The sequence below is a fragment of the Marmota marmota genome, unplaced genomic scaffold (genome assembly GCF_001458135.2).
Source record: "Marmota marmota marmota unplaced genomic scaffold, marMar, whole genome shotgun sequence".
NCBI lineage: Eukaryota > Metazoa > Chordata > Mammalia > Rodentia > Sciuridae > Marmota > Marmota marmota.
Genome location: NW_025999990.1, coordinates 87,930 through 101,097, shown reverse-complemented (window position 1 = coordinate 101,097; position 13,168 = coordinate 87,930). Strand labels below are relative to the sequence as shown.

General features: G+C 33.4%; 1 protein-coding gene across 5 annotated transcripts in view; it reads left to right on the top strand.

Annotated features, from left to right (window-relative positions):
* The window catches only part of Gtf2h2c (GTF2H2 family member C), a 38,194-nt gene that overhangs the window by 8,349 nt on the left and 16,677 nt on the right, over positions 1-13,168 (top strand). For 4 of the 5 annotated variants that reach the window (XM_048806060.1, XM_048806057.1, XM_048806059.1 and 1 more), the window contains exons 9-16: positions 607-697; positions 851-938; positions 1,446-1,553; positions 3,978-4,041; positions 6,127-6,230; positions 6,725-6,827; positions 8,780-8,819; positions 10,918-11,029. In XM_048806060.1, the coding sequence (XP_048662017.1) occupies positions 607-697; positions 851-938; positions 1,446-1,553; positions 3,978-4,041; positions 6,127-6,230; positions 6,725-6,827; positions 8,780-8,819; positions 10,918-11,029 (710 nt within the window). Of the gene's footprint in view, positions 1-606; positions 698-850; positions 939-1,445; positions 1,554-3,977; positions 4,042-6,126; positions 6,231-6,724; positions 6,828-8,779; positions 8,820-10,917; positions 11,115-13,168 lie in introns of those variants that run through there. The other variant, XM_015482260.2, reaches the window with a different exon arrangement.

The following is a 13,168-nucleotide window of genomic DNA, read 5'->3' as shown; positions in this document are numbered from 1 at the left end:
TAATTTCCTGAGGCAGGACAATCAGGGCCTCACTAAGTTGCTGAGGCTGGTTTCAAACTTGGCTATCCTCTTGTCTCAGCCTCTTGAGTCACTGGGATTACAGGTCTGTGACAACCACAACTGGGTATACCTAATTTTTGAAGAGTTTATATTAGAGCTTGGGATATAGCTTATTGGTATAGGGCTTGCCTGTCATGTATGAGGCCCTGGGTTCCATCCCTAGCACTGGGGGAAAAAAGAGAAAGAAAAATTTATATTAAAGTGTTTAAAATGCTGGGCATGGTGTTACATGCCTGTAATCCCAGTGGTTTGGGAGGCTGAGCCAGGACTATCAGGAGTGCAAAGCCAGCCTCAACAACTTAGCAAGACCCTGTCTCATAAAAAAGGCTGGGGATGTGGCTTAGGGGTCAAGTGCCCCTGAGTTCAATCTCTGGTACCAAAAAAAAAAAGTTCAAAATATACTAAAAATTCATTACTATGCAGTGTTGAAACAAATTAGGTATTCTGTGGTCTAAATGTGTAAGCTATGTGTAATGTTCTCTCTAGATAAATCTTTTGCTAGTTTTATTTGTTGACCTAATTGGAGTATATTTTATCTTTCTTTAGACACATGCCTGGACATACAAGTAGAGAAGTCCTAATCATTTTTAGCAGCCTTACAACTTGTGATCCATCTAATATTTATGATCTAATCAAGGTAGAACCAATATATCAAAACTGAAGTTACAGCTCTAAAGAAAATTCTGTAGTGAATTTATTATTAGCTTTCAGAGCATTATTTTCCAAATACATTAATTCTTAATTATTTTTCTTCTTCCTTTAATCTTTTATTTTCTCGAATTTTATGAAGACCCTAAAGGCAGCTAAAATTAGAGTGTCTGTTATTGGGTTATCTGCAGAGGTTCGAGTTTGCACAGTACTTGCTCGTGAAACTGGTGGTATGTATCTATTGTCTTCAATATTTATTCATAATTACTGTCAAAGAAATAACATTAATTAGAGTGCTTTAATCTGCTTTACACCACTAAACTTATATAATTTCCTATCCCATGCCCAATATATGAACAGTCATCTGAAATATATTATTGATTCTATAAGAAATCATTTCAAAATGCAGTGAATTTTTAGTCATTATGTCAGTGTTTAGAGAAAGTATTATAACTCTTGAAAAGTTAAAATTTCACTGTAAATCTTTATAAAGATTTCATAACTTTGCTTTTACTAAATTATAATTACTGTTCTAACTTATAATTACTATTATTCCTAGAGAAGTTGATTTAGAGATTTTACTTAAATAAGTTTTTTAAAAAATGATAATTTAGCTAAAAATCATTATTTTGAAAATTACATTTTCCAATGATAAAATTTTTATAGAATTATATAGAAATTATAATTCGTTCTTATGTCTACAAAGCTGGTATTTTTTCTTTTGCTTTTCATGTTAGGCACATACCATGTTATTTTAGATGAAAGCCATTACAAAGAATTGCTAACACATCATGTTAGTCCTCCTCCTGCCAGCTCAAGTTCTGAATGCTCACTCATTCGTATGGGTATGTGTTTATTTTGTGTAATTTTAAAAATGCATATTTTGCTTCAAACTAGGCTTTCTGTTTTCATTTGTGTAAGTTAACATTTAAGAAAATAAACTTATTAATATAACAATTTTGGAAAATACAGAGAAGTAAAGAAAATTAAAACTACCCATAGTTCTTGTCACCTACACAATACTCCTGGCTTTCTTTATCATTTAGCTGGAAAGGTATGAATGTATTGTGTTTTAAAGAAAAATACTTGCATTAAGACATTTTTTAAAAAAGCTACAAAATCTCTGGATTATGTTATTAAATCTATTTAATACAAGAATGGCTCACATCTGTAATCCCAGCAATTTGGGAAGCTGAGGTAGGAGGATCAAAGCCAGCTTCAGCAACTTAGTGAGACCCTGTCTCAAAAATTAAAAAGGGTTGTGGATGTGGCTCAATGGTTAAGTCCCTTGTACTAAAAACAAACAAACATAAAAAACTGTGTAATATAAATTGTGCAAAGACAGAGGATTACAGGGAAATACACCAGATTGCTCAGTCATTTTTTTCTGGAGAGATAAAATGTTTGGTTTTGGGTCATTAAAAAAAATTGCTTTGTAGCTGGGTGTGGTGGCATATTCTTGTAATCCCAGTGGTTTAGGAGGCTGAGGCAGGAGGATTGAGAGTTCAAAGCCAGCCTCAGCAATTTAGTGAGGCCCTGTCTCTAAATTAAATACAAAAAAGGGCTGGGGATATGGTTTGGTGGTTCAGTGTCCTTCGGTTCAATCCCGTGTGTGTGTGTGTGTGTAAAAGTTTGTTTTCCTGTGTCTTCTAAATATTTTATAATAAAGTTTGTTACCCTTTCATTGAAAAAATATATAACTTTTTAAATATAACTTTTCTTGTTTAATATGCTTTTTAAATGTCAATGAGATGAAATGCTTTTCTACTTTATTTTTGACCATAACTGGTCAACCTGTCTTTTCTATTTTTTTCAGTTATAATATAATATTAGTATCTACCTAACTGTGTGTTGCAGAGACTGAATTAATACAAATAAAACGTTTAGAATATTGCTTGATGTAACATTCAGTACATTTTAGATATTATAATGGCTAAGTTTGTTTGATTTACTGATATAGCTTCTTATTCCATTTTAAAGTTATTGTTTGAAATTATAATTTGTTCTTCAAACTGATTTGTTAGAGTCCTTTAGGACTTTAGAGTCCTTTAATCACCTGATGCACAGGTTTTTCTAGTTAGTCATTCATCTTTACTTTTTTTTTCTTTTTTTGTGACAGGATCTTGTTATATTGCTCAGGCTGGACTTGAATTTCTGGGGTCAAGGAATTCTCCTGCCTCAGTTTTCCAAGTAACTAAGAAAATTGGCATGCTCCACTGTGCCACCTTTACTTTTATGTATTTTGTTTGTTTTTTGTGATGCTGGGGATTAAACTCAGGGACTTTTGCATATTAAGCATGCACTCTACCACTCAGCTACTGTCTTGTTGATTTTATTTGTTTTTGTATTTTTGTATTTTTTTTGGGGGGGGGGTGTACCAGGGATTCAACCTAGGATGCTTAACCACCAAGCCACATCCCCAGCCCTTTTTTTTTTTTTTTCTAATTTTATTAGAGACTAGGTCTTGCTGAGTTGATTAGGGCCTTGCTAAGTTGCTGAAGCTGGGCTTGAACTGATTGATGATCCTCCTGCCTCAGCCTCTTGAATTACTGGGATTACAGGCATGCACCACTCTGCCCAGCTGATTTATTTGTTTGTAGATATATTTAAAAGTTTTATGTAATGAGAACTTTTTTTTAATAATTTACAATAATATATAATTTATAATAACATAATAATTTAATAGTTTCTGCATTTCTTGTTTTCAGAATTTAGTATTATATAAATAAAGCAAACTTCATGAAATTTTTTTAAAACACATACATATTTTTTACTTGTTGATGGACACAATATCTTTCTTTATTTTTATGTGGTGCTGAGGATCGAACCCAGTGCCTCACGTGCAAGGCACGTGCTCTACCACTGAGCCACAATCCCAGCCCCACATTCCAAAATTTTAAACATAAAAATATTTGCTTAGATAAAGTGAAAAAGAACTAGGTAATATAAGCTTGCATTGTGTTGTTAAAGTATATAAAACTTATGAACTACTTTTCTTTTTAAAAAGCAATATAATTAGTATTAAGTTAAAAATCCAGATATGAGCTTTAGACTTGATTTCATACACAGATAGGTTTTTCACCTATTATTTGTAGCTTGGAAATATGATCAGTGTATCATACTAAAATAAGTGTATGTTTTTAAGAGGCAGAAAAGAGACTTTTTGTACAACTTTGTTGTTTTCTGGTAGAAACATTTTTAGTTCCTAGTCCTAGAATTCTGTTCTTTGCTTGGAGAAAGAAATCAATACATTTTTTTTTTCTATGAAGGGTTTCCTCAGCACACCATTGCTTCTTTGTCTGATCAAGATGCAAAACCCTCTTTCAGCATGGCGTAAGTAAAGATCTATTGTCAGTGATATTTTAATATTTTAAATTCCTTCTGCTAAGTTATAAATTTTTAAATGCATCTGAGATATAGAAGATTGGCTTTATAGAAGATTACTTTATATGTTGACTTCTATAGAAGATTACTTTCTATGTTGCCATAAAAAGGAACGACTATATGCTTCTATGGTGTGACCTTTTCAAATATATCACCAAGTAAAAAAGCAAGATAGAGGTGTGTAATATGCTATCAGTCATCTAAAAAGAAGGTGGAGATGTGAATAGATATACACACTTGTTCATGTTAATAATAAAAGCAATAATAATGGAAATAGAAAGTGAAAACTAAAAAATGTTTACCTTGGGCTGGGGATGTGGCTCAAGCAGTAGCGCGCTTGCCTGGCATGCGCAAGGGTTCGATCCTCAGCACCACATAAAAATAAAATAAAGATGTTGTGTCCACCGAAAACTAAAAAAAACATAAATATTAAAAAATTCTCTCTCTCTCTCTCTCTCTCTCTCAAAAAAAAAAAAAAAAGTTTACCTTGTGGATGTGTGTGGGAAAAGGCAAGGTCATAGAACATAGACTTTTCTGAGTATACCTTGTTTTAAATTTAGGAAAGTGAATATTCAGAGTCATAGTCAAGACCTCCTCATAAAGGAGTAACAGACTAGATTTACCCATATTTATTGTCCTCCCCACAAAACCAGACAAAATACATAAAAAAATGGTTTTCAGACATAAGACAATAGGCAGTATAGATAATGGTTCCTAAAAGAAAGGAAATGAGTGAGGTAGGTCCTATGCCTGCTTCAGCTTACTACCTAGAATTTCCAGGTTGCAGTGCAGAGTTTGGGCATTAAGTGACAAAGTTCTGCATTTGGGGAGGCTGAGATAGCTATAATGTTGTCAGAGAGGAAAAAGTTGCACAGAAGAACTCTCTGGAGATCCCATGAGCAGAGACTTGCTCATCAGTCTTTAGCTGAGTGTTGATCAGTATATTTGTATGAGGAAAATATTGGAAACCAGGGAAACCACTGGAAACCAGCAAATAGAACAATTCCCAGAGCTCCTATAGGGCAAAGAACAGTTCATGTTCTCACCAGTTTGTGGAAAGACCTCTTTTTGTGGCAGACATTTAATAGAGTCCACAATAACAGAACCACATTAATCCTAGATTAATGGCTGCTCCAGACCAGCCAAACAATGCTTAAAAGCAGGTTTTGAACAGATAAAATTATTTTCAAGTTACTTAAGTATATTGCAAAGCCCAAAATATTTAAAGTCATTAAAAAAATCTAGTTCCCAAATCAAAGTAAAATTCTTATTGTCTAGCAGCCAATCAAAAATGAAAGAAAGAAAAACTAGGTTCTGGGCCTAGTAGCACACACCTATAATCCCAGCAACTGGAAAGGCTGAGGAGGAATATAGTGATTTCCAGGCCAGCCTCAGCAACTTAGCAAGATGCTGTCTCTAAATCAAAAATAAAAAGGAATGGGTCAAGGAGGCTCAATGATAGAATGGCTCTGGGTTCAATCCCCGGTACTGCAAAAACAAAAAAATGACTAGGCATAGAAGACAAAATATGACCTATAACAATGAGAAAAATTATAGACTGGAAACATAACTAGAAAAAAACACAGTTGATAGAATTAGTAAGCAAAGATATTAAAATAGCAATTGTAAATATACTCCATAAGTTCAGGAAAGTAGAGGAGAACTTGAGAATGATAAGAGATATGAAAGTATAAAAAAAAATCCAAGTCAAAATTTTAGAAATGAAGAATACATTGGATAGGATAGTTGAAAAAATACAATGGATAAGGATTAATAACAGATTAGTCACAGCAGAGGATTAGTGAATTTAAAGATAGTCAAATGTCAAAATAAAAAAGGAGAGAAAAAAAGAAAAAATGAATATAGCATTAAGTGATCTATAAGATATACTCACATATTTTCAAATAAATTTTAATAGATTATAAATTAGAATCCAGAGTTGAAGATAAAGAAAGGTAATATGCGTTTTTTAGCTCCAACTTTTTCATCTTTATGTGTATATCACTTTTCCAAAGTAATTTTTTTCCCCCATAGGCATTTGGATAACAACACTGAGCCAGGACTTACATTAGGAGGCTATTTTTGCCCACAGTGTCGTGCAAAGTACTGTGAACTTCCTGTTGAATGTAAAATATGTGGTAAGACACCAATTATTTATTATTTGGTAAATTAATTTTAAATAACTTCCTCATCTATATTGCTGCTAAAATAAATGTAAATGTTGACTCCTGTGTTTCTGGATTTAATATGTGCTAAGAGAAATTGATTATGTTTTTCATTGAGTACCCAGTACTCTACTTCCACGAATAAACATAGCATTATGAAGAGTTTCCTGATTCTCTTTCTGGAAAAAAAAAAAAAAAAGTGTATTTTTTCAAGCTATTGCAGTAGATGTAGAAGACATTTTTCTAGTACCTACCTTTATGATATATATCATATATATCATATAATGTACATATAATTTATATTTGTATGTAGAATAAGGAATTAAAGTAACAGAATTATAGAATTTTATTTTATTTATGAGTAAGCAGATAGGCCAACAGAGGTCACATACTTGGTGACACTGGCTTTTCAGCCATTATCTTCATGAGGTTTGGGTTATTAAACATGTCTTTGTTTTATGTGTTAGGTCTTACTTTGGTTTCTGCTCCCCATTTGGCACGGTCTTACCATCATTTATTTCCTTTGGATGCTTTTCAAGAAATTCCCCTGGAAGAATTTAAAGGAGAAAGGTATATGAGTTTTAATTAACTTATTATCTGTTACAAGTACTGAGTAAATTAGTCTATATAATATTACTACTTTTAAAAAGATAGTCATATTAATCTGAGTAAGATTACTTCTAAAACAGAAAATGAGGTGTAGCCTTATGACTTGACTGACTGACTCATTATTGAATAGATCTGAATCTTCAGAAATCTATTAATTTCTCTAACCTCACTTAATTGTAATAAGAATGATATATTAGTAAATCAGTTCTTTAAAAAGAGAAAGCATGTTTTTTTAGTAAAATGTTCTCATCATGTCCAGTTTTTAACTAAAACAGTTTAACTTTCAAAATTTCTGATTACTTAATAGTTGACTATCTTGAACTCTAGCACACTAATGAAAATAAGAGGTTGGCAGAACATAATTAATCTGGAACCTGTAAGTATTTTCATTAGTGATATTTCTATGAAATCTTACTAGTAAAGCCTGAAGTAAAGGTGGTCTGTTATAGAACAGTTTTACAAAAGTAAACTGGGCATGATGGTGGATGCCTATAATCTTATCGACTCAGGAGGCTGAGGCAGGAGGATTGCAAGTTCGTAACTAGCCTCAGCAACTTAGTAAGGCCCAAAGCGACTTAGTGAGATGCTGTCTCAAAATAAAAAGGACTGGGGATGTGGGATAGTGGTTAAGCACCTCTGAATTCAATCCCTGGTACCAAAAAAAAAAAAAAAGAGAGACAGAGAGAGAAGTAAAGGTTTACTTTTAAGACCATCCAGGACAAGTGTGAAGGCACATGTCTGTAATCTCAACTTGGTCAGTTGAGGCAGGAGGATTGCAAATTTGAGGCCAGCCTCAGTAATTTAATGAGACCCTGTTTCAGAAGAAAGGCTGGGGTGTAGCTCAGTAATAGAAGAAGGCCTCTGGGTTCAATCTCCAGTAACACATACACACACACACACATAAAAGTAAAAATTCCAAGATTTAAAAACCACTGACTAGCAGACAATTATGTATCCATCCATCTCCTTGCTTTTACATGTAAAAAAACATTTGGAAGTCATTTCAATTTATATAAGCATATTTAGATCTTTGTATGTGTATGTAGTATTGGGGATTGATCTCATGGCCTTGTACATACTTGAACTATCACTAAGCTACATCCCCAGCCCTTTTTATTTTTTCTGTATTTCTTATTGGTGCATTATGATTATACATAATAGTGGGATTTGTTGTTACATATCATGCACAAATATGACAGTATAATTAGGTTGATATCATTCCCTAGTAGCTCCTCTTTCTTTTACCTCCTCCCTTCTCTGGTCTCCCTTCTGTTTACATGTGATCCTCCTGAATACCTTTTCTTTTCCTTTTCTTTTTTTCTTTCTTTCTTTCTCTTTTCTTTTTTTAATTTTTTTAAATTTTTGCTTCTTACATATGAGAGAAAACATAAGGCCCTTGATTTTCTGAGTTTGGCTTATTTCACTTAATGCTCTCAGGTTCCATCCATTTTTCTACAAATGACATAATTTCATTCAAGTTTTTTCTTTCTTTCTTTCTTATTTTATTTTATTTTGAGGAGCTTAATTCTTTCACAGAATCCTAGTTCAAAAAGCATGTGCAGGGGGCTGGGGTTGTCAGTGGTAGAGTGCTCGCCCTACATGCTTGGGGCACTGGGTTTGATCCTCAGCACCACATAAATGTAAAATAAAGATATTGTGTCCACCTAAAACTATAAAACAAATATTTTTTAAAAAGTATGTGCATATATTTAACTTTAATAAAAAACAAAATTTTAGGCTATCTAATGACCTTGGAACATACTGTGAGATTTTAAATACTGTTGATTTTTCATTACTTATTAAAAGATTCTAATTATTGAGACTTTGCTGAATTACTTTAATGAGTGAATTCTTAAAAAAAAAAAAAAGGAAGGAAGGAAGAAAGAAATTGATTCTTAAACTCTCTTTTTCAGATTTTGTTATGGATGTCAGGGGGAGTTGAAAGACCAACATGTAAGTTCATGGCTTTCTAAATGTTAAGTAATATATAAGAAATACTGAGAAGATGGTACAATAATAAGTTTCCAATAGTTGTTGAAGATCAGGCTTTTATCAGGTTACTCTCTAAATATAATTACAGTAGGTAAATTTAGAATGGGAAAATAAATAGTAGTTTTATCATTCTGCATTTAAGCTTTGCTCTAAAGATACTTTAGTACCTTGTCTTCTGCTTTCAAGCTATATTGCATTAAGCTTGGAAGCATTTTAGATGTTTTTTCATATTATACTTTAGGTTCTGTTATAACTCATTTTGAAGTTGCCAAAGATAAAAAATTGTGCCAATGAACCACATAAAAAAAACTTAAAAAAAAAAAAAATATATATATATATATATAAATAAATTGTGCCAATGAGAAAATATTTTTTAAAAAGTTTAAGGACAGAGCTAGGTATGGTAGAGTGCTCCTATAGTCCCAACTACTCAGGAGACTGAAGCAAGAGGATCACTTGAGCCCAGGAGTTTGAGGCTACCCTGGGCAGTGTAGCTAGACTACATCTCAAAACAACAAAAAGAAACTTTAAAAAAAATTCTTGGCTGGAGTTATAGCTCAGTGGTAAAATGCTTGCATAGCACGTATGAGGCACTGGGTTTGATCCTTAGTACCACATAAAGATAAATAAATAAAATAAAGGTATTGTGTTCTATCTACAACTAAAAATTTAAATATTTTTGAGGATAGCCAAATTGAATATGTAAACTTTTATATATGCAAATATATAATATAAATTGTTTCTAGCTTTAGTTTTTTTTACTACTTAAGCTACATGTTGACATTTAAAACTGTACTTTATAAATTATATTAAATTAATTAGAAGTGTTGCTTGTTTTGGGCCAAGGGCATAACTCAGTGGTTGATCTTGTACTTTGCATGCTAATAAGATGCTGGGTTTGATCTCCACCACAGAAAAATTTTTAAAAAAGTATTACTTAAAAAAAATCAATAGGGCTGGGGATGTGGCTCAAGCGGTAGCGTGCTCGCCTGGCATGTGCGCGGCCCAGGTTCAATCCTCAGCACCACATACAAACAAAGATGTTGTGTCCGCCGAAAACTAAAAAATAAATATTAAAAAAAAAAATCAATAAATTATAAAAAAGAAGAAACAAAAAGGAAAACAACAACAAAAAAAGGTGTCTCATTTATTCTACTTTCATGTTTCATAAAACGATTTTGTTCAATTTTATAGAAAGATGAGTTTTTTTCTGTCTTATGTGTCATTGACATATTTAAAGTTTTAATTGAAAGGGAGATATAACTTGTAATTAGAAGATCATTCTTAAAACTAAATGTATTAATTTTTTTTTTTAATGTAGAACACTTTGTTCCTTTCTTTCTTTCTTTCTTTTGGTGCTGGGGATTGAACTCAGGGGCACTTGACCACTGAGTCACGTCCCCAGCCCTATTTTGTATAACAAAGTTCCTTTTTAAAATTTTTTTGGTACTGGCGATTGGACCCAGTGGTACTTTGCCACTGAGCTACATCCTTAACCCTTTTTATTTTTTATTTTGAGATAAAGTCTTCTTAAGTGTCTCAGACTATCATAGAATTTGTGATGCTCCTGCCTCAGCCTCCTTATTAACTGGGATTTCAGGCATGTGCCACCATGCCTGGCTCTTTCTCTCATTTCTTTCTCTTTTTTTTTTTTGGTACCGGGGATTGAACCCAGGGACGCTTAACCACTTAGTCACATTCCCAGCCCCTTTTTAATATTTTATTTAGAGACAGGGTTTTGCTGAGTTATTTAGGGCCTCACTAAGTTGCTGAGGCTGGCTTTGAACTCATGATCCTCCTGCCTCAGCTTCTCTAGCTGCTGGGATTACAGGTGCTCACCACCATGCCCTTTTCCTCATTTCTAAGGGATGGTTTGGGGAAAAAAATAAATTGCCCCAGATTTGAGATTGCATGGTACATTGGAAGTCATAAAATAGATAGATGGGTAAGGGAAAATATAGGGATATAAAAGAGCAAAGCAACTTGAATTTCTTCTAGCTATGCTGTACTTTAGGAAACTATAGTTTTATTCACTAAGTGTTTCTTCTTTTTGCTGCAGGTCTATGTTTGTACTGTGTGCCAAAATGTTTTCTGTGTGGACTGTGATGTTTTTGTTCATGACTCTCTCCATTGTTGTCCTGGCTGTATTCATAAGATTCCAACTCCTTCAGGTATTTGATTCTAGCATGTAGTACATACTGTGTGTGCTAAAAAGAAATTTGTAACTGTAAATAAAATGATTCTTTAGAAAAACAACTTGAGAAGAAAATCTGATTTAAGGAATTTTTTGCTGAAAAAAATATTTTATAAAATTTTTATTTGTGTACTATCACAGAAATGCCCAGAATTCAATAGTATTTCATTTAATTTGTGAATAATAATAATAATTTGTTTTCAAATTATTATGCATTATGGGTAAATTACTTATAATGATTAAATTGATGTGATAATCTTGTTTTATAATTGAAGTGAATATAGAATTTTTGTGTTATAATTTCATAATTTTGTGTAAAATTGAAATAAATTAAAATTTAGTATAAGATGAAAATTAATAGTTATGAAATTAATACATATTATGATATGATATACTACTACATCCACCAAAGTGTTCTTTCTAGGCTTAACTAAATATTTGGAAAATAATTATAAAGTTAATATGTCTTCAATTATTTGTGACTATTACCAATAGGAGTCTTTAGGCTGAACACTCAAGCTCACAAGACTGCCGTGGTTGCTGCCACTCAAAGGAATATTAAACTAGAATAGAAGCCAGGGTGTAGGGCATTGCTGGGAGCCATTAGCCAAGTAGGTATGACAATTTCCTTGCCAGCGTACCCCATGTTGCTGACATTTTGCAGTGACATTGAATGTAGTTGACCTTGCTCAAGGACCAGGGCGGATTAGGGTGTTCCCGGTTTAACATAATCGTGTTTAGGGCGTTCCCAGTTTAGGTTCCAGGTTTAAGGTTTAAGATTATTCCTGCTGGGAATAGGGCGTATCCTGCTGCCTGAGTTCCCCTTGAGTTCTCACGGGATTCAGACAGTATATTTTGGGAGACAGATGCCCAGTGGAGGTGAATTTGGGAGAGGAGGTGGATTTGGGCAGAGAACGTGGATTTGGGCAGAGAACGTGGATTTCCCCAGAACGTGATTGTAGACGGCTGGTGTGAGTTCGGGAATAAAGAGTTGCTGTTTGAATCTACAAGCTGTGTGGTGGCTCGTGATTTTGTGCCCAGCCAGACTGTGGCAGGGCATCATCAAATTCTTGTTAGCAGTCCAGGCACAATTTGGCAATCAGGAATCATTTAGCAATACAATTGACATTCTTAGCTTTATTAATTACATGGTAAGAGCTTGAAAGCTTAACTACAGGTGAGATTTAAATACAGCAAGGAAAAAGGTCTTATTTAACTCTTTTACTCTCATATGCTAAATCTATTGTTTTAAAATATTTTACTTAATAGAGTATGTCTAATTCTAATGTTTTGGTTGTTAGGTATCTGAGACTGATTTACCATATATACTTCAAGCTAATGAAACCAAAGTTGTGGTGTCTATGGTGTCCCTGTTAGCCTCACTGATTTTCAAACCCTGGGACTACCCTTTTCAACTTTTGCATTCGGATCATCAAAGAAACTTAGGTGAGAATGTATGATAGAGTCTGTTTTAGGTTCAGTGCAGATATATCATTATAGACAGAACTTTTTTCTAGATATTTCCTGTTGAGAGTGAACAAGTCTTCCATAGCAAAGGTATGTGTATTTTATATCTGTAAATATTAGTCACTTTAGATAGTGTTTCATTATGCAATTTGTGATTTTATAAATAAGAATTCTTAGTGAAAAGTATTATTGGTAAAGACAATGTAATCTCACCCTGGAGAGTCTATTCAATAAATCTTTTGTGAAGCCTAGAAATAAGCATTTTCAGCAAGCACACACTTGAACACACAAACACACAAAGACCTAAGGCAACCAAAGTAATAGGTGTTTCTCTCAGGATTCATATTCCTGAGCCTAGACTCAGTAGATCTTTATGTGGAAACCAATTTCAGCTATAGATAACCTGGTAATTCTATCTTCTTTCTGCGGTGTCAACAGAGCTATCAGTGACTTATAGGAGATACCTTTAAACTGCCTCCTGGCTTAGAGGGAAGAAAAGTAAACTAGAACCATAGAGACTCAACCTCCCTGATAGAAAAGGGACCTCCAAAGTTTATTTTGACATCTTTAACATGTTCCCCTGCTGTAGGGAACAGACGAGTCAGGGCACCAAAGATAGGAGGAAACAGTTTTATTTGGCTGCAGCCAG